The sequence below is a fragment of the Podarcis muralis genome, chromosome 4, assembly GCF_964188315.1.
Source record: "Podarcis muralis chromosome 4, rPodMur119.hap1.1, whole genome shotgun sequence".
Taxonomy (NCBI): domain Eukaryota; kingdom Metazoa; phylum Chordata; class Lepidosauria; order Squamata; family Lacertidae; genus Podarcis; species Podarcis muralis.
Window position 1 is genome coordinate 28,255,617 of NC_135658.1, and position 26,635 is coordinate 28,282,251.

At 45.9% G+C, this 26,635-nt stretch overlaps 1 protein-coding gene across 1 annotated transcript in view; it reads left to right on the plus strand.

The window, feature by feature from the left end:
• Positions 1-26,635, plus strand: part of LOC114595778 (cilia- and flagella-associated protein 337-like) — a 33,887-nt gene that overhangs the window by 3,662 nt on the left and 3,590 nt on the right. The window contains exons 2-25 of the mRNA XM_028726447.2: positions 9-291; positions 976-1,029; positions 2,255-2,338; positions 2,679-2,744; positions 3,770-4,000; positions 4,574-4,653; positions 5,057-5,149; positions 6,319-6,364; positions 6,854-6,900; positions 8,116-8,233; positions 8,352-8,421; positions 9,860-10,103; positions 11,958-12,060; positions 12,152-12,303; positions 15,982-16,084; positions 16,313-16,419; positions 16,556-16,635; positions 16,737-16,791; positions 20,981-21,026; positions 21,330-21,389; positions 23,012-23,174; positions 24,631-24,726; positions 25,685-25,743; positions 26,168-26,309. Coding sequence (XP_028582280.2) covers positions 9-291; positions 976-1,029; positions 2,255-2,338; positions 2,679-2,744; positions 3,770-4,000; positions 4,574-4,653; positions 5,057-5,149; positions 6,319-6,364; positions 6,854-6,900; positions 8,116-8,233; positions 8,352-8,421; positions 9,860-10,103; positions 11,958-12,060; positions 12,152-12,303; positions 15,982-16,084; positions 16,313-16,419; positions 16,556-16,635; positions 16,737-16,791; positions 20,981-21,026; positions 21,330-21,389; positions 23,012-23,174; positions 24,631-24,726; positions 25,685-25,743; positions 26,168-26,309 — 2,582 coding nt within the window. The remainder of the gene's footprint in view (positions 1-8; positions 292-975; positions 1,030-2,254; positions 2,339-2,678; positions 2,745-3,769; positions 4,001-4,573; positions 4,654-5,056; positions 5,150-6,318; positions 6,365-6,853; positions 6,901-8,115; positions 8,234-8,351; positions 8,422-9,859; positions 10,104-11,957; positions 12,061-12,151; positions 12,304-15,981; positions 16,085-16,312; positions 16,420-16,555; positions 16,636-16,736; positions 16,792-20,980; positions 21,027-21,329; positions 21,390-23,011; positions 23,175-24,630; positions 24,727-25,684; positions 25,744-26,167; positions 26,310-26,635) is intronic.

Sequence of the window (26,635 nt, forward strand, 5' to 3'; positions counted from 1 at the left end):
TCTGACAGCATTCTGAATGAGTTGAGAGAGACGACAGATACAACAGACCTTCTGTTTCGACGTGCGCAGACTTCATTAGGAGGGCGCAGGTTGCCAGCTGCGTCTCCAGTTTCCCTTAGCAGTTTTTCAGAAGCTCGGGAGGAGGAGATAGAGCAGCTTCCAGAATGGCTGCTGAGGGAGCTACTGAAAGGGCAGCAGAGGAGTCACTCCATTGGACTCATGGAAAATATACTGGAGAGCGAAAGCGTTCGCCATCGCGTTGACTCATCCAGAAGTCAATGGAAAGGAAAGGTATAGTGAATTCTCTTGCTGGGCTCCAAAGGGCTTTTCAAAATGGTAAATGCTATGAGAGGACGAGGAGAATCTGAATTTGTTGGATGGCAATGGGCTCGCTGGCTTTCCATGATGTCAGAGAGCAGTTTCCTCCATAGAGTCAGTTAGAACCGCACAGCACACACTACAATCTCCACTGAAAGCCACTTTGCAGACACACACCCAACAACCACCTGGAACATGAAATAAAGAGACAGAGGTTCATACACCATGGTTCCAACTATTTGCAAACATTATGGACAAGATAGGAGTCGCTTGGCATGGGGAAACCTTTTTCCCCACAGCATCCTGATAGCATATGCTCTGGGTCTGGTCCTATCATTAGGCAGAATGAGGCAGCTGCCTCAGGTAGCAGATGATGCAAGGCGTCATCTAGTGGTAGTGAGGTTTTGGAGGACTGGGCTGTGTGCCAAAATGGTTCATTGGGTGGGGTGGGATTGCTACACTAGCTTCCTGGCAGGTGAGTCTCAGTGATTTACTGGGAGAGGGCGGGAGGAGCAAGGCTGCGGGAACATAGGTTGCAATGAATTGAAAGGTGTCCTCACGTAACATTAAATCCATGAGCACCTCCCAAGTCCTAAAAGGGCCCATGTGCATCATCATTTAATTATTCCATTTTTATTTATTTTTTGTCTTGGCAAGATTGAGCAGCAAGTAACTCTGGAACAGCTTCAAAAGCTACATGTGGCCTTTCAGGTATGACTATCCCAATGAAATCATATCAGTGTATGTTATTTCACTGATAATGTACATCCTTTCACTCTGTATATTGTTTCGCTGTTAACATATTGACTGGAAACAAACTGTTCTCTCATACCAATTTCAGAAGGGCACCTATTTAACTTGCATTTATGCCTCAGAAAGTTTGGAGTAAGAAAGTATTGAGAAAGTGTGTTCATGAATTTTGTTAAGAGATTTGTGTCTGCAAGAGAGCAATGTAATCATTACTGATGTAATGCAATGCAAGATAAATATCAGTTCTGATCATAGCTGTCAACATTTCCCTTTTTTAAAGGGAAATTCCCTTATTCCGAATAGGATTCCTCGCAAGAAAAGGGAAAAGTTGACAGCTATGGTTCTGATATGTTAGCTTGCAAAGATATCTCAAGCAGGGCTTTGTGGGCCCTGTGTCCAGCCCTCACCTGCATCCATATCCTTGTCCTCTCCTCTCTTCCCCATGCACTGTAGTCAACCAGGTGCTGTGGAACATAAGAGTCTCCTGGACCAGGTCGAAGGCTCATCTAGTCCAGCATCCTGTTGTCACAGAGGCTAGCCAGATGCCTCCTGGAACCTCTCAAGTCAGGTCTTAAGGTCCAATGCATCTTAAGGTCCAATCACTTCCTTAGGGTTAGATGCATCAAACATCTCTTGGGAGTTCTGGTTTCATGGACTTCTAAGGGTTCCCTATGAGCAAAGTACTGACAAGTGTCCTTGACATGGAGTAGAGAGAGGCTTTCAGCAAAGTCTGTTAATAGCCACTTCTGAATGAGTGAGAAGCATAATGAGTTTTTGTTTGGCTTGCTTATGTGCCTTTAATAAAAGAAGCAGCGATCAGCAGGCAAATTGTATTATGATGACCTGGCACTAAATGTTATTACTTGCTAATTACTGAACAGCAAACTGCTGTTAAAGCGACAACCACAGAGCAGGATCAAAAACCGGCAAACTTAGAAGTGAATCAGGTCTGCCTTGTGACATCGAAAGCTGCTCAGGGACAGGGTCCCTAGGAACCCCAATACACTGGGAGTGTCTACCCAATTTTGGGCAAAGACATGAGATATAAAATATCTTTGTGCTTTATGTTTGCATTCAGGTTTGATCTGTCCAGGGAGAAAGAAATAGTACCAGAGTGAGGCCCTCTTGGCAAGTCTGCTGCTTCATAATAGCACACCATATTTCCTCTTGCTTTATCTGCTTCCAGGACTTAGAAATTAATGGACATAAGTATCTGGATGTGGAAAACTTCAAGCGCACGTTGAAGAAATGCATGGGGTCACAAAATGCAGTAAGCAAAGCACAGTTTGAAAACCATACCGCAACGGCTTAATACCGTAGATGAGATGGAATGGGGAGAGGGGGAGGGGGAGCACTTTCTGTCCTGTATTTAGGCTCCTATTTAGGCTCCAGTGCTCTACACACTTACCTGGGAGTAAGTCAGTGTTGCTTGCATCAGTGTAGATATGCATAGGATTCTACTGTTAGCCTCTGGCTTCCATGCCCTTAATCTTTGTTGGTGCCACCATTTGGGGCAGTTCATGTTTGCTGGATTGAAGCTAGAAACGACCTCATGTAACCTTGACCGTTTGTGTGTTGAAGGTTGTTGTGTACATCCTTTGCTCCTACAGAGTGATGAACAAATAGAAAAGCTTTTCATGAAAATTGACTGTTCTGCAATTGGCAGAATTCGTTGGGTAAGTGTGTATTGGAAACCCCAGTAAGTGATAATTAAGTAATTAATTGCTTAAAATAGGATGTGACTATGAATGAGGAGTACAACACTTACTGGAATGAGTGAAAAGATGATACCAAGTCAAGGAATATGCCTCTGAAAGAAAGATGTTAATGTGTTTCTCTATAAAGGTAAAGGTAAAGGGACCCCTGAGCATTAGGTCCAGTCGTGACCGACTCTGGGGTTGCGGCGCTCATCTCGCTTTATTGACCGCGAGGGAGCCGGCGTACAGCTTCCGGGTCATGTGGCCAGCATGACTAAGCCACTTCTGGTGAACCAGAGCAGCACGCGGAAATGCCGTTTACCTTCCCACTGGAGTGGTACCTATTTATCTACTTGCACTTTGACGTGCTTTCGAACTGCTAAGTTAGCAGGAGCTGGGACAGAGCAACAGGAGCTCACCCTGTCACAGGGATTCAAACCACCAACCTTCTGATTGGCAAGTCCTAGGCTCTGTGGTTTAACCCACAGCGCCACCCAGCCTTTCTCAACCTTGAGCCCCCAGATGTTGCTGAACTACAATTCCCATCATCCCCAACCACTAGCCCTGCCAGCTAGGGATGGGGGTTGTGGTCCAACAACAACTAGGACCCCAAGGTTGAGAAAGGCTAAAGTATGCTACAATTTCCCTTGCCCCACGAGGTGTTAAGGTTTGGCAGGTGGAGGGGCTGGTTCTCAGAACACAAACGAAACCAAATTTCTCCTCCAACCTTACACATGTATGTGAAGTTTCATCCTTAAAGTGTGGACACTGAACTTATTAGTGATACAACAAGGGTCTTGCTTTCTCCCTTAGTTGGTACCTCACATTACCAACATTAGTTGGCTCCATTTTGGCAGTGATGTGTTTATGATGGCATTGTTCCTATGCATAGTTTCTTAGGAGGAAGCCCCATTGAACACAGCAGGACTCACTTTCAAGTACATACGCATGGGATCTGGCCTCTTGACCGCTGAGACAATGACTGTCACTTTTTTCCGCCCCAGCATGACTTCTGCACATACATGCAGCTGGAATATGCTGAACAACATGAGTCATCTGCCCGGTTGAAAGAGGTCTCTTTTGCACTACCTGCCACCATAAAGGAGATCCCACATGGAGAGCCTGTGCTGAAAATCTGCTCGCTGTTGGATAGCACATTGATAACAGCTCGAGAAGACGGACATATTTCCTTCTGGTCACCACAGCTCAAGCTGATACGAAGCAAGATGGTCTTTGTATGTCACATTTTCTCATGTCATAGGTTCTGGGATGGCCAGTTTTACTTATTTATTCATTCTTCAAGGAGCTCAAAATGGCAAACATGGTTCTCCCTCTCCTCATTTATTCCTCACAAAAGCCCTGTGAGGTGGGTTATGCTGAGAGGCAGTGACTGGCACAAGGCCTGCTTATTTATTTCGGTTTATATGCCCTAAGTTCTGGCAAGATTACATATTAAAAGTTCCTCCTCATTCACCTGAATATAAAAGGTTTGTGTCCTCCTGTCTTCTACCCAGGACTGTCTGTACCTCAGCTACTTTTAGTTCAATTTTCCTTTGAAAAGATGAGAGCCAAAGTAGTCATGATTCAGGAAAGATTGCTTATTTTCCCACCCCCACCCCTTATGTTTAAATCCTTCCTGTTTTTCATCATGGAACCCAAGGCAGCATACTTGTGTGCGGCTCCAATGCAGTCTCCCATCCAAACCCAGATCTACATTGCTTCAGCAAGATGGTGGCCTCATGTGCCTTCAGACCATACCTTGGAGTTGGCAGGCAATACTTAACTTCTTGCCTTTTCTCTTTTTAAAGGAGAAAGCCTACAGAAAATCTAAGTGGTTGATGGATTTCACTGTCATGACACCATATAATAAGTTGATATTGGGAACTGGGTAAGTGCCCTATGCGCAAAAGCTCAAATAAAAGCCTGTTACCAACATTTCTTTCGTCCAAAGCTTTGGGGTTGACTGGAGAAAGCTGCATAAACAAAGCAGTTTGGGATCTTGGCCAGCATTACAGGGTTGGCATAGTGGACAGGGCATTGGCTTCGGGGCTAACTTGATGGGATAATGGAGATCAGTAACGGAATCTCTTGTCTCTTTGAATGTTAACAAATAGAAGCTGCAAGGGTCCCTCAGTTAGGGTCACAACTTGGGGGAAGGTTTTGAACCCTTTCCCCAACACTGTTTTCGGAATGAGAATCCCTCCTTCAACTGCTAATTGCCTCCTTATTATGGGAAACCAGTTCATACAACCCATGATGGTAAAATATATAACATTTCAACTTTGTGACAGGGATCGCGAACTTCAGCTCTACGAAAGCTCCAACTTTGAACCCTACCTTCAAATTAGTGGTTTAGAAGCTATACCTTTGAATGTGGATTACTGGTAAGGCACTCAAAATTCAGGTCTTATGTCAATTATCTGCTAATAATCATGGCATACTTCTATATGTGTGGCTATATCTATTATTACACTTATATCCTCTTCTTCAAGCTCAGGTTGCTTTACCTGGAACTCCCTAGCAGGCCCAGAATCAGGACCCAACACCCTCTAGTCACTGGCGGAGGAAGAGGAGTGCGGGGGGAGCGCACCGCCCCCAGCAGCGCGATCCCCATCGCGGCTCCCCCCCTGCGCTGGGTGCCCCCCATGAAGCTCCGCCACTGCCTCTAGTAGCTACCAAGGCCCCAGGACCTGTTCTGAGTCTCCTTGGGCTGAATGCCAACCTGTGTTAAGTTGTCATTTTAATTTCCCCATGACATTAAATGCCACTTTGATTTCTCATGATGAATGCCCTGAGTGCTGATTCTATAAAGCATGACACCACAGGAAGGGAGAGTGTCATGGTTTTATATACTTATGAACTTCTGAAGATTTATTTCATGTTTGAGACCTTAGAATTTTTATAACAATTGGTTAACTGTGCACTGCATGAAGACAAGCTGGCAAAATCAATAATAATAATAATAATAATAATAATAATAATAATAATAATAATAATAATAAAGGTAAAGGACCCCTGAAAGTTAAGTCCAGTCACAGACGACTCTGGGGTTGCGGCACTCGTCTCGCTTTACAGGCCGAGGGAGCCGGCGTTTGTCCACAGACAGTTTTTCCGGGTCATGTGGCCAGCATGACTAAGCTGCTTCTGGCACAACAGAACACCGAAACCAGAGCAGCACACGGAAACGGCGTTTACCTTCCTGCCAGAGCAGTACCTATTTATCTACTTGCACTGGTGTGCTTTCGAACTGGTAGGTTGGCAGGAGCTGGGACTGAGCAACAGGAGCTCATCCCATCGCAGGGATTCGAACCACCGACCTTCTGATCGGCAAGTCCAAGAGGCTCAGTAATTTAGACCACAGTGCCACCTGTGTCCCATTGGCAAAATCAATAGTTTGTGCTAAAACCTTGAGTGTTAACATAATCTCCTTTAGATATGTCTTCAGGTTTGTCTTGGAAGTTATTGGGCAATCCAAAATATTATCTTGGCTCAGAACACTGATTTTAAGCAATACTTAATTTTTCTTCCTCTTTGTTTCCCCCCTCCAATTCAGCTACACAGATCATGATGAATGCATGATTCTTTATGGAGATGACCAGGTGTGTATTGGGGAAAAACACTTGCTAGGGAAACTGTAGGCCTTAAAACTCAGTGGGTGGGAAACCCAGCTTGCCACAGCTGCTGTTGGATTCCCCGGATTATGGAGTAGATATGTAGGGAAAGTACAACAGATAGCAAGAGAATGCCAGAGGTTGTACAGTATTGGCTAGATGCAGTATGTATGGCAAAGTAGAGGACTTTCAGATAAGCAAGGTTAGACTAAGGGAGATCCCTCTCATACATCCCTCTCATACATAATTTTCTAATGGGAAATCTCCCTTGCAGTCATGCCTGTGTCCATAACGACATGAAAAGCAGGCAATCGGTACAGATTCCCTATCCATAAGAACAGCTGCAGAAAGTTAATCATACTCATCCTATTAATCTCAGGGTTTTTGTCTTCAAAAGCCTGAAAGCTGCCCGATTGTGACCTTTCCTACAGTTTGTTTTCAGCATGTTTCCAGTGTGCACCTTCTTTGTGATTGCAGGGCTGTGTCAATATCTTGCTCATCTGCTCTGTGGGAGAGGTCCTCAGGCAAGTGTTTGAAAGTGTCTGTTGAGAATTAAAGTAGACATTTCGTTAATCATTCCACAAAAGGTGTGCTTCCAGTTGCCAACTTCCCTGAGCAACGGTAGCCACAAACCTGGAAACAGAAAACAATTCCTAGAAGAGGCCCCGTTATCTTGGGAGGTTTGGAGCTACTATTGCTGTGTTTCTACAGTGGTGGCTGTTTAACACGGCTGATGCTGCTAGTAAGTTTGGATTCTGGAAACCGACTTTTCTGTGTACAGTAAGCTTGCTACCTATACACATTCAACTTGTGCGCATTCAGCAAAAAATGAATGAATGATTTTGGCAATCCCACCTGTCATTCAACCCAATGGGTTTTGATTACAGTGGTATCTTGGTTTGCATATGTCTTGGTTTGCATACGTTTTGGATTACAAACACGTCAAACCCGGAAGTGCGTGTCCCAGTTTGCAACCTTTTTTTTGGATTACAACCCATTTTTTTTGGATTACGAACAAATATTTTTTGGAGGCCCCATTGGTGAAAATGTGCCTTGGGTTACAACCTGTTTTGGTTTACAAATGGACCTCCGGAACGGTTGTAAACCAAGGTACTACTACTGTATATGCAATTTTGGCTTTAGGCATGATCCCTGGAACGTAACCCCCGTATAAGTTGGCGGTTTGCTGTACAGGAACTAAGCTCTTCTGCAATACACATGACCATGTGGCAACTGAACTCTAGTGCAGAGAAGCATTGTTTCTCTGCTTCCCTGTCTCTGCTCTGCTGCAGATAGAAATACAAAACTAACAAAAGGTTAGGGTGGCATCTGGGAGGACATTTCCCAGCTGAGCAGAAGGGGAAGAGGAGCATCTACTCTTCTTAACAAAGGGAGATAACTTGACTCTGTGTTTCAGTACTTAATTGGAAGGTCATGCAAGAACTCAGGGCTCTCTCTAGCCAGCTGTACAGTGTCCTCTTCAGTCAATTATGAAGGTGCTGCAATTAGCTTTAGAGCCCACAAATGAGAAAGGTTAGGGACCTACGAGGTGAACTCTGAAACAACAGAAAGCGCTGGAGCTCTGAGAGCTTCCACTAACGAACTCACAACATTTTGCAAATCACAAAACAAAGGTCAGGTGCTTCCTATGGTGATAAATGGCCAAATTAGGAACCTGATAGCATGGACAAGCTTAATTATTTTTCTTAATGTTATTATGTTCTCTGAACATGTTTCAGAACGTGGAAAAAGCTGCCCAAATCGGAAAACCTTCCAAATATTAGCCTTGAGAATGCAGCTCTTTCTCCTAATGTCACTTACATCCGTTGGAAAGTTCATGGAGACTGGGTTACTCAGGTAAACATTGTAAATTTGGGCCAAATACAATTATAAAACAATCTTAACAACACAACATTATTTAACCAATATTTTGTAGCATTTTGATGTAATGTATTATTGTTTTCTGTCTTTTTAGCTGAAATACTATGATTCTATTAAAGCAGTCATTTCTGCTTCAAGCCATGAGCCTACAGCCATAGTAATAGGTAATTATATTTCTGATTTTGAATCCAGGAAGTTGTTCTTACATGTTTCCATTTGCTTGGCTTATATACAATTTCTTTTCCTTCCCATGTTACAGTGTTGTAGTCACGTTGCAAGTACCATCCATGTGATCAGTCAGGATGAAGAGTTTAGAGCAGGGTGAGGAACCTCTGGCCTCCAGAGGTTTGATTTTTGATCAGATTTAATAGTTGTACTCTGCCTTTCAATTGTTGAGCTCAAAGCGGCTCACAATAATCACAGTAGTGTTAGAAAAGCAACGAGCATTGCAATCATAATAATCTCAAACATACTAGTATATAAATAAAGCAAAAGACAATAAATTCATCAAAAAGAATTAAAAGTCATGTGGCATATACCAACAGGGAAAGGTTTTGAGCTTCTTTTGGGAAAATCACAAAAATCCAGACATCTTGCCAATTTAGAAGTAATAGACATTTTGAGGGCCCAAAATTAACTAACTGGCTGGAGCAAACAGATCCAACAGGGCTCTGCTTATGTACTTCTAATGGCAGGTTCTACTTGTGGTAGATTTGCGGGTGGCACTGTGGGTTAAACCACAGAGTCTCGGTCTTGCCGATCAGAAGGTTGGCGGTTTGAATCCCCACGACGGGGTGAGCTCCCGTTGCTCGGTCCCTGCTCCTTCCAACCTAGCAGTTCAAAAGCACATCAAAGTGCAAGTAGATAAATAGGTACCACTCCGGCTGGAAGGTAAACGGCATTTCCGTGCACTGCTCTGGTTCGCCAGAAGCGGCTAAGTCATGCTGATCACATGACCCGGAAGCTGTACGCTGGCTCCCTCGGCCAATAAATCGAGATGAGCGCTACAACCCCAGAGTCGGCCATGACTGGACCTAATGGTCAGGGGTCCCTTTACCTTTACTTGTGGTAGATTCCACACAGCAGAAATATTCCCTTCAACATTTGGTTTTGGCATAGAGCTGTGATGTGTTGGGAAGTGAGAAAATTGAGGTAGGCAGATGTGCGGATTACATGATTGGAGGTTGAGGCCTTTTGTGTCTTTTACTTTCAGCTCTGTTATGAAGGCAATTTCTCTTACCTCCAGTGCTTTTCAACCAGACCCCACACACCCCATTTCCTATAACTATCTGCCTATCTGAGCAGTGTGTGAAATCATCTTTCCCTGAGAGCAGTTTCTTGATGCCTAAATGGTTTTATCTGTCAGACCTGTCTGTAGAGTTCAGTGGTGACCACTGAAGACCATATTTACATGTTCTTTCCTTTTACCTAGAATGTGGAAAACTTCAAGCACTGCAAGAATCTCCTTCCTGTTTTCTTAAATGTTAAAATGGTCTGCATTTTCCAATCCCAAAATGTATGGGTGTTTATTGTGTATTATCAGTCGTGTCGAAGTCTACTTGAGGCCTGACGGCTGATTCAGAAACATTTGCCCTTCTACAGGTTGCGTTGTGGGAGCAACCAATGTTGAGCAACAGATGAAAGAAATAAAAGAACACAGAAAAGATTCCAAGGCGAGGAAAGCACAGTCGGTCCTAGGATCTCCCTCCCATAGAGCTGAGGGGGATCAGATTGTTTTTCGAGTCCACAAAGGAGTGAAAACATTTGCACTTAGCAAAAAGAATAACCTTCTTGTAACTGGTGGGATGGATCGAATCATTCGGATGTGGAATCCCTATATGCCTGGGTAAGATTTTATTGCATTGCTGCAGCTGTTCTTATAAGGTTTTGTTAAACTCTTTGTGCCATTAGTTATAAACTATTATCATTTAGAACAAATAGACTGCTGTGATTTGTCTTCTGAAATATTGCACAGATAAACCGCAGCTAGATCAATAAACTCTTAATGAATCCTAGAGTTTCCTGGGATGAGGGATGGATTCTTAAACCACTCTGAGAACTGTAACTCTGGGAGGGGGTCTCCTAGCAACACTCAGCACCCCTTAACAAACTATACAGGATTAGTCAGGAGGAGCCATGGCTTTTTAAAGCGGTATGATACTGCTTTAAATGTTTAATGCCTTTGTATTGACATCCAGGCCTGTCTGCCAGAGGGTTATTGACCGTTACAGTGATTGGATCCAACTGGTGTCTTAACAGTGCATGAAAATCTGAGGCAGGTAGAGTCAAGAACAAAAGAATCACAGCTCATGCCCGCACGATACATGCAAAGCTCTCTTATACCACCTCAACAGTCAGGACATCCTGCAAAAGAATCCTAAGAACTGTAGTTGGTGAGTGTTCTACCCACTCTCAGCACTCTTCACAAACTACAGTTCCCATTATTCTTTATTTTTTTTGGTGGTGGTGGGACTGTTGAAGTGGCTTAAGAATGCTTAAAATGTATGATGTTCTCCACCTCTTCCCATAGCTGTCAACTTACAGATTTGAAAATAAGGGACCAGCAGCCTTGAAAATAAGGGACCAGCAGCCAAAATAAGGGACCTGTAGCCTTACCTGTTCCAGGCACTCCAGTCTTCCTGTCCTCCTGCAGTCTGGACAAACTCATGCTGGTAGCTTCGAGAACACTGTCCAACCAACTTTGTAACCAGAGGTTCAACTGAATAGAATCTGAATCACATGCACCACAAGGCCTATGCAGCCTCAACTTAAGATGGCTCCCCGGCCTGGATTTGCACTGCAAAGTTTGCAGCAGCACGTGCAACAAAATGGCGTCCAGTATTCAAAAAAACCCTCAGCTTGCATTAACTAGCCACACACAAGGCATGTAAGCTCCACCCCTAGTTGTTCTTAGACTTCTTATTGGGTGAGCAACACAGCCAAGCAACACAGTTGGAGCCTCCCTCCTCCCTGGCCGGCAGGGAGGGAGGGAGAGGAGCTGCTTCCTTTGAAATTTAAGAGACATCATTTAAGGGACATCCATCAATAAGGGACAGCAGCGGGACATGGCACTGGAATAAGGGACTGTCCCTTCAAATAAGGGACACTTGACAGCTATGCCTCTCCCCCCCCCTTTTATTCCTAAGAGAGAGCCAGTGTGGTGTGCTGTGGTGGTTAAGAGCGGTGGACTCGTAATCTGGTGAACGGGGTTCGCTTCCCCACTCCTCCACATGCAGCTGCTGGGTGACCTTGGGCTGCTCACACTTCTTTGAAGTCTCTCAGCCTCACTCACCTCACAGAGTGTTTGTTGTGGGGGAGGAAGGGAAAGGAGAATGTGAGCCGCTTTCAGACTCCTTCGGGTAGTGATAAAGCGGGATATCAAATCCAAACTCTTTTTCTTCTAATGTAACCCTAATGTCTCAACAAATGAAACTGACCTATGGAAAACATAACTTGAAAAAAGAGACATTGCGCATACCTGTGTAAACCAAGAAAACTTTAATAAAAATATTTTATTTATTTAAAAGTATGGTGTGGATGTGGCCACATTGCGCTAGCTCATCCGTCTTTCTCACTTGGTACTACAATTCTCCCTCATTCATATGTGTTTCAGTTACAGTAGTGCCAATGTTAATCCATCTCTTTTGTTTTATTATACGCTTGAAGCTGCTCAGTCTTTAACGTTCTGGTCCAATTGCAGAAGGCCAACAGGCATGCTCAGAGGCCACATGGCCCCTGTCTTCTATGTCCACATATCTGAAGAGGATAAAATATTCTCCATGTCAACGGACAACACAGTGAAGGTCTGTCTCTGTTTTTTGCATGCGCTGAGTTGCACTTGTCACATCTTCAGTACTTTCTCTTTAGCGTGTCTTAATTATTATTTTTTTGCAGATTTGGGATGTTGAGGACCAGACTTGCTTGTTCACAGCCTGTTCAAAAAACAGTGGAATTAAAGGAGAGATTAGTGCTTGCCACTACATACCAGGCGTAAGATCGCTCTGCGTTGCCACGGATACACTGGCTATTCTCCATCTAAGACTACGGTAAAAAGAAGAAGATAGCAAACAGACCAGAACTCATGGTCTTAGAGCCAAACTATGTGTTTAAATGAGTGTTCATGGATATGTTTATTTTGGAGAAAAAACTGCCATTGAGTCCCCAACCTGGAAAGTGTTTCTAATCTGGATTGGGGTCCCTTGCCAGTTTTTGCAGATAAAATCACTCATATTCGGAAGGAGCTAGACACCACCGTGGGAGCAGGGCTGGGGCGGGAGAGTGCTAGAGCTCTGTCTGGTCAAGTTGCATGGAATCAATTTCAATCCGTTACCCCCGAGGATGTGGACAGGCTGCTTGGACGCGTGAAACCAACCACCTGTCTCCTTGATCCTTGCCCATCCTGGCTAATAAAAGCAAGCCGGGAAGAGCTGGGCGATGGGCTCTGCGGGGTGGTGAATGCTTCCCTCTGTGAGGGAACATTCCCAGATCCTCTGAAAGAGGCATCTTTAGACCCGGCCAGTATGGCCAACTATCGCCCAGTCTCAAATCTTCCATTCTTGGGCAAGGTGATTGAGCGTGTGGTTGCTGAACAACTCCATGCACGCCTGGAGGATGCGGACCATTTGGATCCCTTCCAATCGGGATTCAGGCCTCACCATGGGACTGAAACTGCCTTGGTCGCGCTGGTTGATGATCTCCGGCGAGCTGGGGACAAAGGTGAGAGTTGTTTTCTAGTTCTGCTGGATCTCTCAGCGGCCTTTGATACAATCGACCATAACATCCTTCTGGACCGTCTAGAGGGGCTGGGAGCTGGGGGCACTGTTATAGTGGTTTCGCTCCTTCCTCCTGGGCCGTGTTCAGAAAGTGGTGGTGGGGGATGAGTGTTCAGACCCCTGGGCCCTCACTTGTGGGGTGCCTCAGGGTTCTGTCCTCTCCCCCATGCTTTTTAACATCTATATGAAGCCGCTGGGAGAGATCATCAGGGAGTTTGGACTGGGTGTCCATCAATATGCAGATGATACCCAGCTCTACCTCTCTTTCAAATCAGAACCAGTGAAGGCGGTGAAGGTCCTGTGTGAGTGCCTGGAGGCGGTTGGAGGATGGATGGCGGCTAATGGATTGAAGTTGAATCCTGACAAGACAGAAGTACTGTTTTTGGGGGACAGGGGGCGGGCTCGTGTGGAGGACTCCCTGGTCCTGAATAGGGTAACTGTGCCCCTGAAGGACCAGGTGCACAGCCTGGGAGTCATTTTGGACTCACAGCTGTCCATGGAGGCACAGGTCAATTCTGTATCCAGGGCAGCTGTCTACCAACTCCACCTGGTACGCAGGCTGAGAACCTACCTGACCGCGGACTGTCTCGCCAGAGTGGTGCATGCTCTAGTTATCTCCCGCTTGGACTACTGCAATGCGCTCTACGTGGGGCTACCTTTGAAGGTGACTCGGAAACTACAACTAATCCAGAATGCGGCAGCTAGACTGGTGACTGGGGGCGGCCGCCGAGACCACATAACACCGGTCTTGAAAGACCTACATTGGCTCCCAGTCCGTTTCCGAGCACAATTCAAAGTGCTGGTGTTGACCTTTAAAGCCCTAAACGGCCTTGGCCCAGTATACCTGAAGGAGCGTCTCCACCCCCATCGTTCTGCCCGGACGCTGAGGTCCAGCGCCGAGGGCCTTCTGGCGGTTCCCTCATTGCGAGAAGCAAAGCTACAGGGAACCAGGCAGAGGGCCTTTTCGGTAGTGGCGCCCGCCCTGTGGAACGCCCTCCCATGAGATGTCAAAGCGATAAATAACTACCTGACATTCAGAAGACATCTTAAGGCAGCCCTGTTCAGGGAAGTTTTTAATCTGTGATATTTTACTGTATCTTTGGTTTCTATGGAAGCCGCCCAGAGTGGCTGGGGAAACCCAGCCAGATGGGCGAGGTACAAATAATAAATTATTATTATTATTATTATTATTATTATTATTATTATTATTATTATTTTATTCTGCTTAAAATCAGCCCATGCTTGACTTAGAATAATAGAATAATAGAATCTTAGAGTTGGAAGGGACCCTGAGGATCATCTAGTCCAACACCCCGCAAGGCAGGAATCTCAGTTAAAGCATCCATGACAGATGGCCATCCAACCTCTGCTTAGAAACCTCTAAGGAAGGAGAGACCACAACCTCCCGAGGGAGTCTGTTCCACTGCTAAACAACGCTTACTGTCACAAAGTTTTTCCAAATGTTTGGTCAGAATCTCTTTTCTTCCAACTTGAAGCCATTGGTTTGAGTCCTAACCTCCAGAGCAGGAGATGTTAGCAGTAAACCATGAATTTGGGGTAGGAGGGAGTAGCCAGGGGAAAAAATAATTTGACACCAGGAAACTAGTTTGAGGCCCAATCCAAATTGGGGTCATTCTCCGAATTGGGAAAACTCTGGTTGCTTTTTCTCTAAAAGAAAAGCAGCATGATTACTCACGTTTGTTTAATCACATGATGAACAACACATAGTACAGTGGTACCTCAGGTTACAGACGCTTCAGGTTACAGATGCTATCAGGTTACAGACTCCGCTAACCCAGAAATAGTACCTCGGGTTAAGAACTTTGCTTCAGGATGAGAACAGAAATCGTGTGGCGGCAGCGGGAGGCCCCATTAGCTAAAGTGGTACCTCAGGTTAAGAACTGTTTCAGGTTAAGAACGGACCTCCAGAACAAATTAAGTTCTTAACCCGAGGCACCACTATAGTCTGGCCTTTAAACATCTAAGATCTGTATTTATGCAGGGGTGTAGCTAGCTGCTCTGGCACCTGGAGTGGCAGGGGCAGGACGATCTGCCCACAGGGGCGCCACGGCGATCTGCCCAGGGGGGTGGCACGGTGAGCTGCCCACAGCGTCCGCCTGGCAGACACAAGCCCTTCGCTGCTGTTTGGGGCAGCGCAGGGCCCTGAGCCACCCTGTCACTCCCAGGAGAGACGGGTGCCTTGGGCGCGCTGCAGACCAGGCCCCGCAGCAAGTGCCGTGCCCCATGGTGTGCCATTTTGTCACCCCCTCAGGGATGACACCCGGGGCAGACCGCACCCCCCACTCCCCTTTTCCTACACCCCTGTATTTATGGACAATGGAATACTAGAAACTGCTGCCAGCCAGGGTTAATTTACAGCGATGAAAACATTACAAAACCACAAAATGTTAAATTCCATGTTTAATTTCAAACCTTTTAAAATTTTGTTTTTGAAAATAATCTTGATGAGATCCTGGGGTGTTGTTGGACTGCAAAATATGGAGAACTGAGTTAAGACCTGAAAAATGAAAAATGGAGAGAACTGACATTGACAGATCCTTCCACCCCTAATCTTAATGCAAATTTTTATAATGGGCTAGTGCCTCAAGCCCTTTAAGTAGTCAACAGCACCCCTGCCAGCCCCAGATGAGGATATTTAGCTCAGCAGACAGACCTCTGAACTCCAACTATATTCACATCAGCTGTGCATACACACCTCCCTTGCTGTATAAGGGACAGGTGTCAGAACCTGATTTTTTCAGGCTGATTCTCACTTAACATTAAGCAGCAAGACTTAATTAAGTAAAAAAAACTCCCCACATTTCCCACATACAGCAAATCTAAATCAGTTCTGGAGAGGCTGCCATCCAGACAAGCCCCATACAGGTGTACTTACTGCTGTATTGATGGTTTGATCCTCACTTCTTCTGTTTTTTATTCTCCATAAGGAAGATTGCCTCCAGATCCTCACTTGGTTACTTCCCATAAGAAGCCAGTTTTGTGCTGCAAGTTCAACGAAGTGTTCAGGCATGTTGTGAGCTGCTGTGAGGGTTCTGTAAGTGAAACGATGCTGTAAAATAGAACCAACTCCATGTATTTCCCAATGTGCCAATGCGTAGATGTTCCATTTTGACACATGTGGTTGAAGTTTTTGTGTTTGCTCTCTGTGCATAGAACTGGACTAATTTTTACTTACTCTTTCAAATGTGAGCCATTGAATCCTGACCATGGTGTTTATTCAGATGCTTTCCTATGTATGTATGTGTGTGTGTGTGCATTTAAGGTGGTCAAGGTGTGGGATTTTGATAGCGGAAAGCACTTATTTGAATTTGGCAACGCTCATGGTGGTTCTGCGGTAACCTGCCTCGCCTTCGATCCTAGCAGAAGAAGGTATGTTTCTAAATACGCCTTTTTTGGGGGGGGGAACCCCCACTCTATATAAATTTTAGCTATGTGTCCCCACCCCTGGCATACAAGTATCTACGCAGGTGGAATAAACGATGCATTTATTTCATTCATGTTCTAGACTAATCACAGGAGGACGAGATGGCTGTTTGAATGTATGGAATTACAACAATGGGCATTGCTTGCACACGTTGAAAAGAGGTAAGCAGCATGTTGACGCAAGCGGCCAAAAAAATGTTATGTCTGTAGAAAACTCATACGACTTGGATGTCGCAATGCTGCTGTGTTTTTCTTACCTGCAGAGGACGAAAGTGACGAAGTCTGTGGCTGCACCTATGTGGAAGTCAACAAAAACAAGTAAGCAATGCAGACCATAACCAGATCTTGCCATTGAAGGGCGACATCTTAGGGAAGGAGCGGTTAATTTATTTATATTCAGGTGCATTTCTCTTCTCCATATGGCATTCTGAGAATCTGACATGTATCTTTGTCACCTAAATTGCCCCCCCCCCATGAGTGTTCCACAAAATATCCTTGCTGTAAGCATGAAATATACTCGTAGTCCTGTAGTGATTTCATGCTCTTTATTGCAGCTTGTAAGACAGTTATGGAATTGCCCGCCAAACCTCAGGCTTTTATATACATTATTTACACAATGAGTGCCGTCTGATTGGCTGATTCTGCTTCCCTGCTGGAGCCTGATTGGTCTTCTCCTGCAGGCCAATCAGTTGTTGCCTTCTACAATCCTACCAGCCTAATAGGCTGATTAACTTCCTCCTGGAGCCTGATTGATCTTTTCCTGCAAGCCAATCCGTTGTTGCATTCTAGGATCCTACTTGCCTATTGTTCTAGGATCCAAGCTTAGTACATAACAAAGGACTTCTTCGCCTTATACTAAGTGAGACCATTGATGGTGGCTCCTCTGCTTTTCAGAGTTGGCCTTTCCCACCTTCCTGCTACCTCAAATGCTTTTCAGTTTTTAGGCAAGGAATGCTAAGGGTTGAACGTGCAGCCCTCTGCAATGCAGAGCCTATGCTGTCACACTGAGCTATGGGGCTTCCTTTGGATTGCAAAGGCATTTGATCGTGTATGAATACATACAATAATGCTGCCAGGGAAAAAAATACTAACACCTTGGGTGCCTTTAGCAGGTGTTTAATATGTAGAGATTAGCTGGTAATGCTTTGAATGGCATGCAGCCAAATGTGGTCACCTGCTAATTCATGCAGATCAAAAGCCATTTATAAAGGGGATACCTAGAGAGACCTGCTCAGAAGTTGTCAGACAGAATGCACACTGACACATTCCCTACTTGCTAAAGACCAGATCAGGTAAAGAGTTGTTGCAACATTTGTGTGTGGAATTCCTTGCGGCTTGGTTCCGCGACGGGGTGAGCTCCCGTTGCTCAGTCCCAGCTCCTACACACCTAGCAGTTCGAAATCATGTCAAGTGCAAGTAGATAAATAAGTACTGCTCCAGTGGGAAGGTAAATGGCATTTCTGTGCGCTGCTCTGGTTCGCCAGAAGAGGTTTAGCCGTGCTAGCCATATGACCCAGAAGCTGTATGCCGGCTCCCTCAGCCAATAAAGCGAGATGAGCGCCACAACCCCAGAGTCAGTCACGACTGGACCTAATGATCAGGGGTACCTTTACCTTTACCTTCACCTTTACCTTGCTAGTGAGTATATGCTATGCAACTGTAAAAAAAGTACTTCCAATTCCTATTCCATCCCAGAAGGATACCATGGTCACTGATATCAAAAGGTCCAGCAGAACCATCACGCTCCCCCTGTCCAATTCTCAGCACAAATCATTCACCAAGGTGACCAAAGCTATCTCTGTCCCATAATCAGGCCTGAAATGGATCTAGATCCATCTGTCTCCTCCAGAAAAAACCCTGGAGCTGAGATATTAGAAACTGGCCAATAATTATCCCATAATTCAGGATTCAGGTCTGGATTTTTCAGTAGAGGCCTTGCAACTGCCTCCTTTAGGCATGCCTTGTTCTAAGGAGCCACTGACCCTTCACTCACTTAGCCAGTCTCCCGCTGCCCCTTTTTTAAGAGCCAGGAAGGGCAAGGATTTAGTACATGTGTTATGTACTGAGCTGAATAGGATCCAAAATGCAGCAGTCTGATTGGTCCTAGAACAATAGGATTCAGAATGCAGCAGTCTGATTGGCCTTAGAACAATAGGATTCAGAATGCAGCAGTCTGATTGGTCCACAGGAGCCACCCAATCCAGCTCCAGGTGGAAGTGAATTCTCAACCTGATTGGCCTACAGGAGAATCCCAGAATTAGCCAATCACGTGGGGCCCATTGTGTAAATAATGTACCGTATTTTTCGCACTATAGGACGCACTTTTTCCCCTCCAAAAATGAAGGGGAAATGTGTGTGCGTCCTATGGTGCGAATGCAGGCTTTTGCTGAAGCCTGGAGAGCGAGAGGGGTCCGTGCGCACCGACCCCTCTCGCTCTCCAGGCTTCAGGAAGCTATCCCAAGTCTTGCAAGCCCGGCGGGATGTCCCGCGGGCTCGCAAGGCTTGCGGGCAGCAGCCTGCACCCAAAAGCTGGGGACAGCGGGGAGGCGCAGAGCCGCCACCCCGCTATTCCCCGACCTGATCTGGAGGCTGGCGGGGGGAGAAGCAAGCCTGCTTCTCCCCCCCCAGCCCCACAAGCTCGGGGGATAGGGGGATGGCGAAGCGCCGCCATCCCGCTATTCCCCGACCTGATCTGGAGGCTGGGGGTGGGAGAAGCAAGCCTGCTTCTCCCCCCCCCCAGCCCCACAACCTCCAGATCAGGTCGGGGAATAGCGGGATGGCGGCGCTCCGCCATCCCGCTATTCCCCGACCTGATCTGGAGGCTGGGGGTGGGAGAAGCAAGCCTGCTTCTCCCCCCCACCAGCCCCACAACCTCCAGGCTTCAGGAGAGCCCCACCGCCAGCCCCACAAGCTCGGGGGACAGCGGGAGAGGCGCAGCGCGCCCTTCCCGCTGTCCCCCGACTTGGCTAGAAGGCTGGCGGGGGGAGAAGCCTGCTCCTCCCCGTTGCCAGCCCCGCAAACTCGGGGGACAGCGGGAGAGGCGCAGCGCGCCTTTCCCGCTGTCCCCCGACTTGTCTAGAAGGCTGGCGGGGGGAGAAGCCTGCTCCTCCCCGTCGCCAGCCCCGCAAACTCGGGAGACAGCGGCAGGGGCGCAGCGCGCCCTTCCCGCTGTCCCCCGACTTGGTTAGAAGGCTGGCCCAGCCCCGCAAACTCGGGGGACAGCGGGAGAGGCGCAGCGCGCCCTTGCCGCTCCCCCCCCGACTTGGCTGGAAGGCTGGCGGGGGGAGAAGCCTGCTCCTCCCCATCGCCAGCCCCGCAAACTCGGGGGACAGCGGGAGAGGCGCAGCGCGCCCTTGCCGCTGCCCCCCGACTTGGCTGGAAGGCTGGCGGGGGGAGAAGCCTGCTCCTCCCCATTGCCAGCCCTGCAAACTCGGGGGACAGCGGGAGAGGCGAAGCGCGCCATCCCGCTGTCTCCCGACATGGTTTGGAGGCTGGCGGAAGGCTTCCTCCTCCCCCAGCCCCGCAAGCTCCCAGAGCGATGCCAAAGCTGCGCGCAGCTTCGGCATGGCTCTGGGTCCCGTTCTGGGGGAGGGGGAAGCTCGGGCTTCCCCGCCCCAGCCCCGCGCCTGGCGGGGGGGGGGGAATAAATTTTTTTGCCTTTATTTCCCCCCCCCCCCCAAATCTAGGTGCGTCCTATGGACCGGTGCGTCCAATAGTCCGAAAAATACGGTATATAATGCAGACATTCTGGGGGAACTTCCATTCCTCCTCACCACTATGAGCTGAATAAAGAGCATGAAATCCACTCTCGACTCCGAGTATATTTCAACACGTGTGGTAGCTCTCACCTTTTCAAGGATTCTGTCCACATCCTCAGGCTGGACAAATGGAAAAGTTTCCATTAACACTGGACAAGCAGAGGCCAAAGGGACATCCATCTTCTAGAATCTCATGTTGCCAATTTGGCAAAAGGCCATAGCTTAGTGGCAGAGCCTCTGATTTGCGTTTTTAGTTATTTGTTAAAATATTTATGAACCAGACTTTTTCATGGGAAATATAATTGGGGGGGGGGGGTTGAGTATAATGCATGCAGAAAGTCCCAGGTTCAACCCCAAACATCTCCAAGTAAGGCTGGGAGAGACCCCAACCTAAAAAACCTGGGAAGCTGCTGCCAGTCAGTGCAGACAATACTAAGCTGCATGGACAAATGATCTGACGTAGTTTAAGGGAGTTTCCTCTGTTCCTGTGCCTTGAAACAGAACCTAACCAAACTGGGTTGTGATATTTCTAGAATATGATCTAATTATATATGTAGGGTTGTCATATTCCCAAAAGTGAAAATCAGGACAAAGTTGAGCTTGGGGGGAGGGGAAACTTTTTGAAAAGGCGCTTTTTTTTTTAGAAATCCGGGTTTTCCCGAACATTTTGCTGATTCAGCAAAAATCCGCCTGGACGTATGGCAGCCCTAAATATACGTGTAACATTTGTTTACTAACTCTTCTTCCAGGTACATCATAGGTGTTGGATGGGATCGAAGGATAAACTTGTTTTATGTAAGTAGCAAAATTGCATATGAAAAGCATTTTGATATGGTGTCACGATTCATTATTGAAATTTCACATTGTGCCACAGCACTGGGATAGAAAATAGGTGGGGCAGATATTGAGCCTTGCCAATGGGATGGTGGAATTAAGGCCAAACTCTCTTTTTGCACATCTGGCTAACGACATTGGTGTTGGAGTCAGAAAGGGGAGGAACAAGCAGAAACAGAATTTTTGTCACAAACTTATAAAACACATATATATCCTTATGTTCACACATATGTATCTTTTCGTTTGGATATATGTATGTTGCAGGATTCCACAGAAAACTTTCATCACTTTCAGAAACCTCAAGCCCACTGGCAGGATGATATAGTAAGATTCCACCTTGACCTTCTTCAAATCTAAATGACTTTTTTGTATACTTCGAAAACTCTTTATTGATGCTGAGCACATGTATGGTGTTTGATAGGTAGAATTTCATATAGGTGGTATGCAGTGCAGTCTGAAGCAGGTGGAGTTCTGTTCAGCTCACTGGAACGTAACCTCTGCCTTAGTAAGTCCAGAATGGCTGGGGAGGCAGATGGGCATGGTATAAGTAATATATTATTATTAATTTATTGATGCTCTAGTTATGCCGGATTATAAAACTGTAAGGACTCAGCTACATTAGTCAAAAACAGTGTTTTGAATGCATTATAAACATGCAATACCAGATGGCGCTGTAGAGTACAAAATTTTTCTATGCAATTTTACATAGTGTTTTCCCCCTTTTTTCTATGATTTATGACTTTTTATAGTGTTTTTCCCCCTGTGTGTAGATCCACTCTAAGACTAGCATTGGATGAACCGGACAATTTCAGTTTTTGCCTGGTTCTCTTTTTTCCAGCCTTTAAGTTCCGATCTCTCCATTTCCATATCAGTTTGCATTTTTTTAAAAAAAAGTATGCATGAAAGGGACACGGGTGGCGCTGTGGGTAAAACCTCAGCGCCTAGGACTTGCCGATTGTATGGTCGGTGGTTCGAATCCCTGCGGCGGGGTGAGCTCCTGTCGTTCGGTCCCAGCTCCTGCCCACCTAGCAGTTCGAAAGCACCCTTAAGTGCAAGTAGATAAATAGGTACCGCTTTATAGCAGGAAGGTAAACAGCGTTTCTGTGTGCTGTGCTGGTGCCGGCTCACCAGAGCAGCTTCGTCACGCTGGCCACGTGAAACCGGAAGTGTCTTCGGACAGCGCTGGCCCCCGGCCTCTTAAGCGAGATGGGCGCGCAACCCCAGAGTCGGACACGACTGGCCCGTACGGGCAGGGGTACCTTTACCTTTACCTTTATGCATGGAAATTCAAATGTATTTTGAATGCATTTCAGTTAATATATGCAGTTCTGTATGGAATTTTCTCTATAATATACACACATTTTTGCAAACAATTTCCTGTAACATAAAGCTTTTTAAACTTTACTTTCACTAATGTAATCATTTTTATGAGGACCTTCCAATTTGCATTGCAGTATCAGGAGACTTGCAAACTAGGAAGTATGCCTGTATTTTAGTTTGCACATCTGTTTGGGAAGTGCAAAATGATTTTTCTCACATCCCTAGTAGAGACCAAATGACTACTGTTGGTTTTTCTGTGAAGGAGGGCCCAATAAGGGGAATATTCTGTAGTTTACTATTTTCTGTGAATGTGCATGAGCTGCTGAGCTTCAGCAAATTCCTAGGGCATATTTTGAGCTCAATATAACCCAAAAGTCCTGTACATTCTAAGGGGTAAAAGTTGGTCTGCTAAAAGTTTCTACCTTATCTTTTATGAAGACTTGTTCTCGATTGGGGGGGATGGACATGTAGCAGCAATATTGACATTTGAGGCTTTGTGGTTGGCCACAGTTTAGTCTTATGTGGTGCCAGTTTGCAGGGCTTGAACTGTCCATTGATTGACACAGCTCCGAAGCGACAAGCACAAAGGACAACCAGCACTGTTTTTTTCACTCCCTCTCTCCCAGAACCGGGGACACAAAGAAGATATTTTGTGCATTGCTCAGTGCCCACCTACTCTCCTTGCAACCTCAAGTTATGATGGTGAAATTATTGTTTGGAATATGATCTCGGGTCACATATGTCATAAATTCCACACTTCGGTTGCTGCTGCCTCTGTTAGTACCAAACGTAAGTTCACTCATCTAAAAAAATACTGCAGAAAACAGATTCACCCTTTATCCAGGACTGCTATGTCTGGATGAATCATTCTGTATGAATCATTGCCTGTGGAATAGACATGGAAAACATGCAAGTTGAAAGGTGAAGCCCATCCCAAGTTGTTTTATTGGCTAACAGGCCCCTGGTATGGTTGAGAGAGACACCAGTTTCTACCCCACAAGGATGTGATGTAGCCAGCTCAATATAATGTCAGTTGCTGCTTTTTAAAACTTTCCACTTGTAATTCGTCACCTCCCAATTTGCGGATGGGTGGGCAGGAAGTGGACCTGCATCTTCAGTTAAGGTCTGAAGTCTCTAATATAGCACTAGCCCCTCACAGCCCTCCTCCCTTGCAAATAGTATTGTGATTGTGAGCAGATGTCTTGGTATACAGCTCTTATTATCTTGAAATAAGGACTTTTAAACAACCATCCCTGTCCCATTTGTTACGCAGATGTTATTTGAGTTGCTATAGTACAAGCAACTGTTTGGTCTGTGGCAACTCTGCATGCATTCATAGGGTCAGGTTGAAAGCCGTAAGGAAATAAACATTGCTACATTTCGGTGACCTCCCCTGGAGCAGATTTTGGGGGCATACAAGGAGAGAAAGGGCAACTCCAGTTGTGTGAATGAAATGCAACTTGCATATTGTCGGATGCAACACTTAGATTATTATTATTTTAGATTACATTTAGTTTTTAGTCAGTTGGCAGACTGAAAGCCTGACAAAACAGCCAGGTATTTACAGTGGTACCTCGGGTTACATACGCTTCAGGTTACATACGCTTCAGGTTACAGACTCCGCTAACCCAGAAATATTACCTTGGGTTAAGAACTTTGCTTCCGGATGAGAACTGAAATTGTGCTCCGGTGGTGGTGCAGCGGCAGCAGCAGGAGGCCCCATTAGCTAAAGTGGTGCTTCAGGTTAAGAACAGTTTCAGGTTAAGAAAAAACCTCCAGAATGAATTAAGTTCTTAACCTGAGGTACACCTGTACATTGCATTAGAAAGCTAACTGTGAGGGAGTGAGGCAGGCCGCCCTTGGAAGGGAATTCCAAAGTCTCGGCAGGCAACAGAGAAGGCCCAATCCCCCATCCCAGTTAAGTGCAATGAGACAAAGAATTTTGATTCTTTGATTCAGCATTTAATAAATTTATACCATACGGACACAAAAATGTAGCAAGTCTTATATACCGTACATTTCAGAGTTCAACCTAGCAAAACACCTTTTATCTACTCAATAGTAAGAGGGGGTTTGGAATGAAGCATCTGAAATCCATGGGAGAGGAAATGTAAACATCAGGAAAGTTAATGGCAGCAGTGCTTGCATGCAAATTGTGCCTTTTGACTGTAGCTTAAAGAAAGTATTTGAATATTTAATGCCGTTTCCTTTAAAGGAGCAAGTCTTCTCTTTTTGCCCTCCCCAGCTGTCAATGCAAGTGTTAGCCGCGTAATCTTTCTAAAGACCCGTGCGGTGAAATTTGAATCGGCTGCAGCCTCGCTTGTTTCCAATGGGCCGCAAGGTAAGATTGGTGAAATGTGGTTGGTGTTGTAGCCTACCAAAACTCTAGGCAACCAAACTAACCTAGTCAGTGAAAATCATCAAGGGGTTGGAGCAACTCCCCTATGGGGAAAGGGCTTGTGCAGCCTCTTATACAAGTGGAAGCATATAGAACAGGAGTGGGGTCCTTTGGCCCTCCAGATGTGGCTCAACTGCAACTCCTGTCAGCCCAGTGAGCATGGCCCATGGCCAGGGATGATGGGAGCTTTGGTTCAGCGACATCCGCAGGGCCAAAGGTTTGCCTGTCAACAACACTGCAGAAGCCCTTGCACGTGCCTTTGCAGAGCAGGAAGTAAATGCCATGCTGATTTCTAAGGTAACAAAGCTGCACATGGTGCTAGGATCCTGAAGGAAGGGTACCTGAAAGAGATAAGAGGCCTGAGGCTTAGGGAGAGTGGAGCAGGGGCCATGGAGGGCATAAGGTCTGGGCCTTGACATCCTGCGCCTTTTAAACATTTTATAGGAGTGTGATCTCCCAACTGGATTTTGTCATCACTGTTGCACTATCATGGGGTGCTGAATTTCAGGCATCGATTTCATTTACTACATTCTTCTGGTTTAGTCCTAATAAAACCAAGACTGACAGACTGGATTTCTTTCATCGTTATTTCCAGTTAGTGTAAATTGTTGGTCTCAAAAAAGTCACCAGAGATTCTCCCTGTGTCCCATAATCCAGTGGTCTCTGATTTGGAGAGCTGTTATGTAGGATCACTTGTAATCATCATTACAAATCCCGCTGGTTACATGATGATTACTCAAATGTTAAGAGCCACTTCAAGCCACACGTTCAGTGTGGCACTGTAGTTATGTGAACTGGCCTTCAGACATTTTTGCTCATGAATGCTTTGTTGCCACAAAAGTATGCTTCTGCTTTGATACTGGCTTGATACTGGTTTGTCCCGTTGTTACAAATTTTTCAGGCCATCTGTATTTCTGGAGCCTGCGCACTGGGGATCCACTTATAGCAAGTTTTGCACCTGTAAGTTTTGCAGCTGGGAAGTTGCCGAAATGTTTGCTGGGGTGGGGGTTCTGTGTTTAATTGCAGCAAAGGCTTAACATTCTCTGTTTGAATGTATTGTGAGCTGAAATGTTTGTGTGATATATGTAGCCCAAAGCCACAACCATGTTAGTTAATCACATATGACCCCATGTACAAATTGCAATTAACACCAGCTTCCCTTGGGTGGCACAATTGTGGTGACTGTGGTTGATGGGAGTTGTAGTCCAAAACATCTGGAGGGTGCAAGGTTGGGGAAAGCTGTGCTAGATGATGACAACTTCAGGACACCTAGATTGTTCTGGCATGGAGACTGAAGTTTTCCTCCCATTAGAATAGAGAAGTTGCCCATCTCTTATGTAACTGTGTTAACTAACAACGTGGTTTGCATCAATGTGTGTTCCAGTCAAGAGGGAAATCCTTAATTACCAGCATTGCTGTGACTGCTGATGATTCATATTTGTATGCTGCCGATGAGGATGGATACGTGTATGTCCATGACATCAAAGATTATGCTCTTCAGGATCCAGAACAAGAAGCACCAAAGTGTATGTCTACATGTACATTTTACTTACAGTAGCATCTTTGCTTTTGGGTTATAGATTGACAGCACAAATGCACATGTGTACTGAAAAGCAAGTCCAGTTGGACTCACTGAGTTGCAAGATCATTTAAAGCAAAGGTAAAGGGACCCCTGACCATTAGGTCCAGTTGTGGCCGACTTTGGGGTTGCGGCGCTCATCTCGCTTTATTGGCTGAGGGAGCCAGCGTACAGCTTCCGGGTCATGTGGCCAGCATGACTAAGCCGCTACTGGCAAACCAGAGTAGCGCACGGAAATGCCGTTTACCTTCCTGCCGGAGCAGTACCTATTTA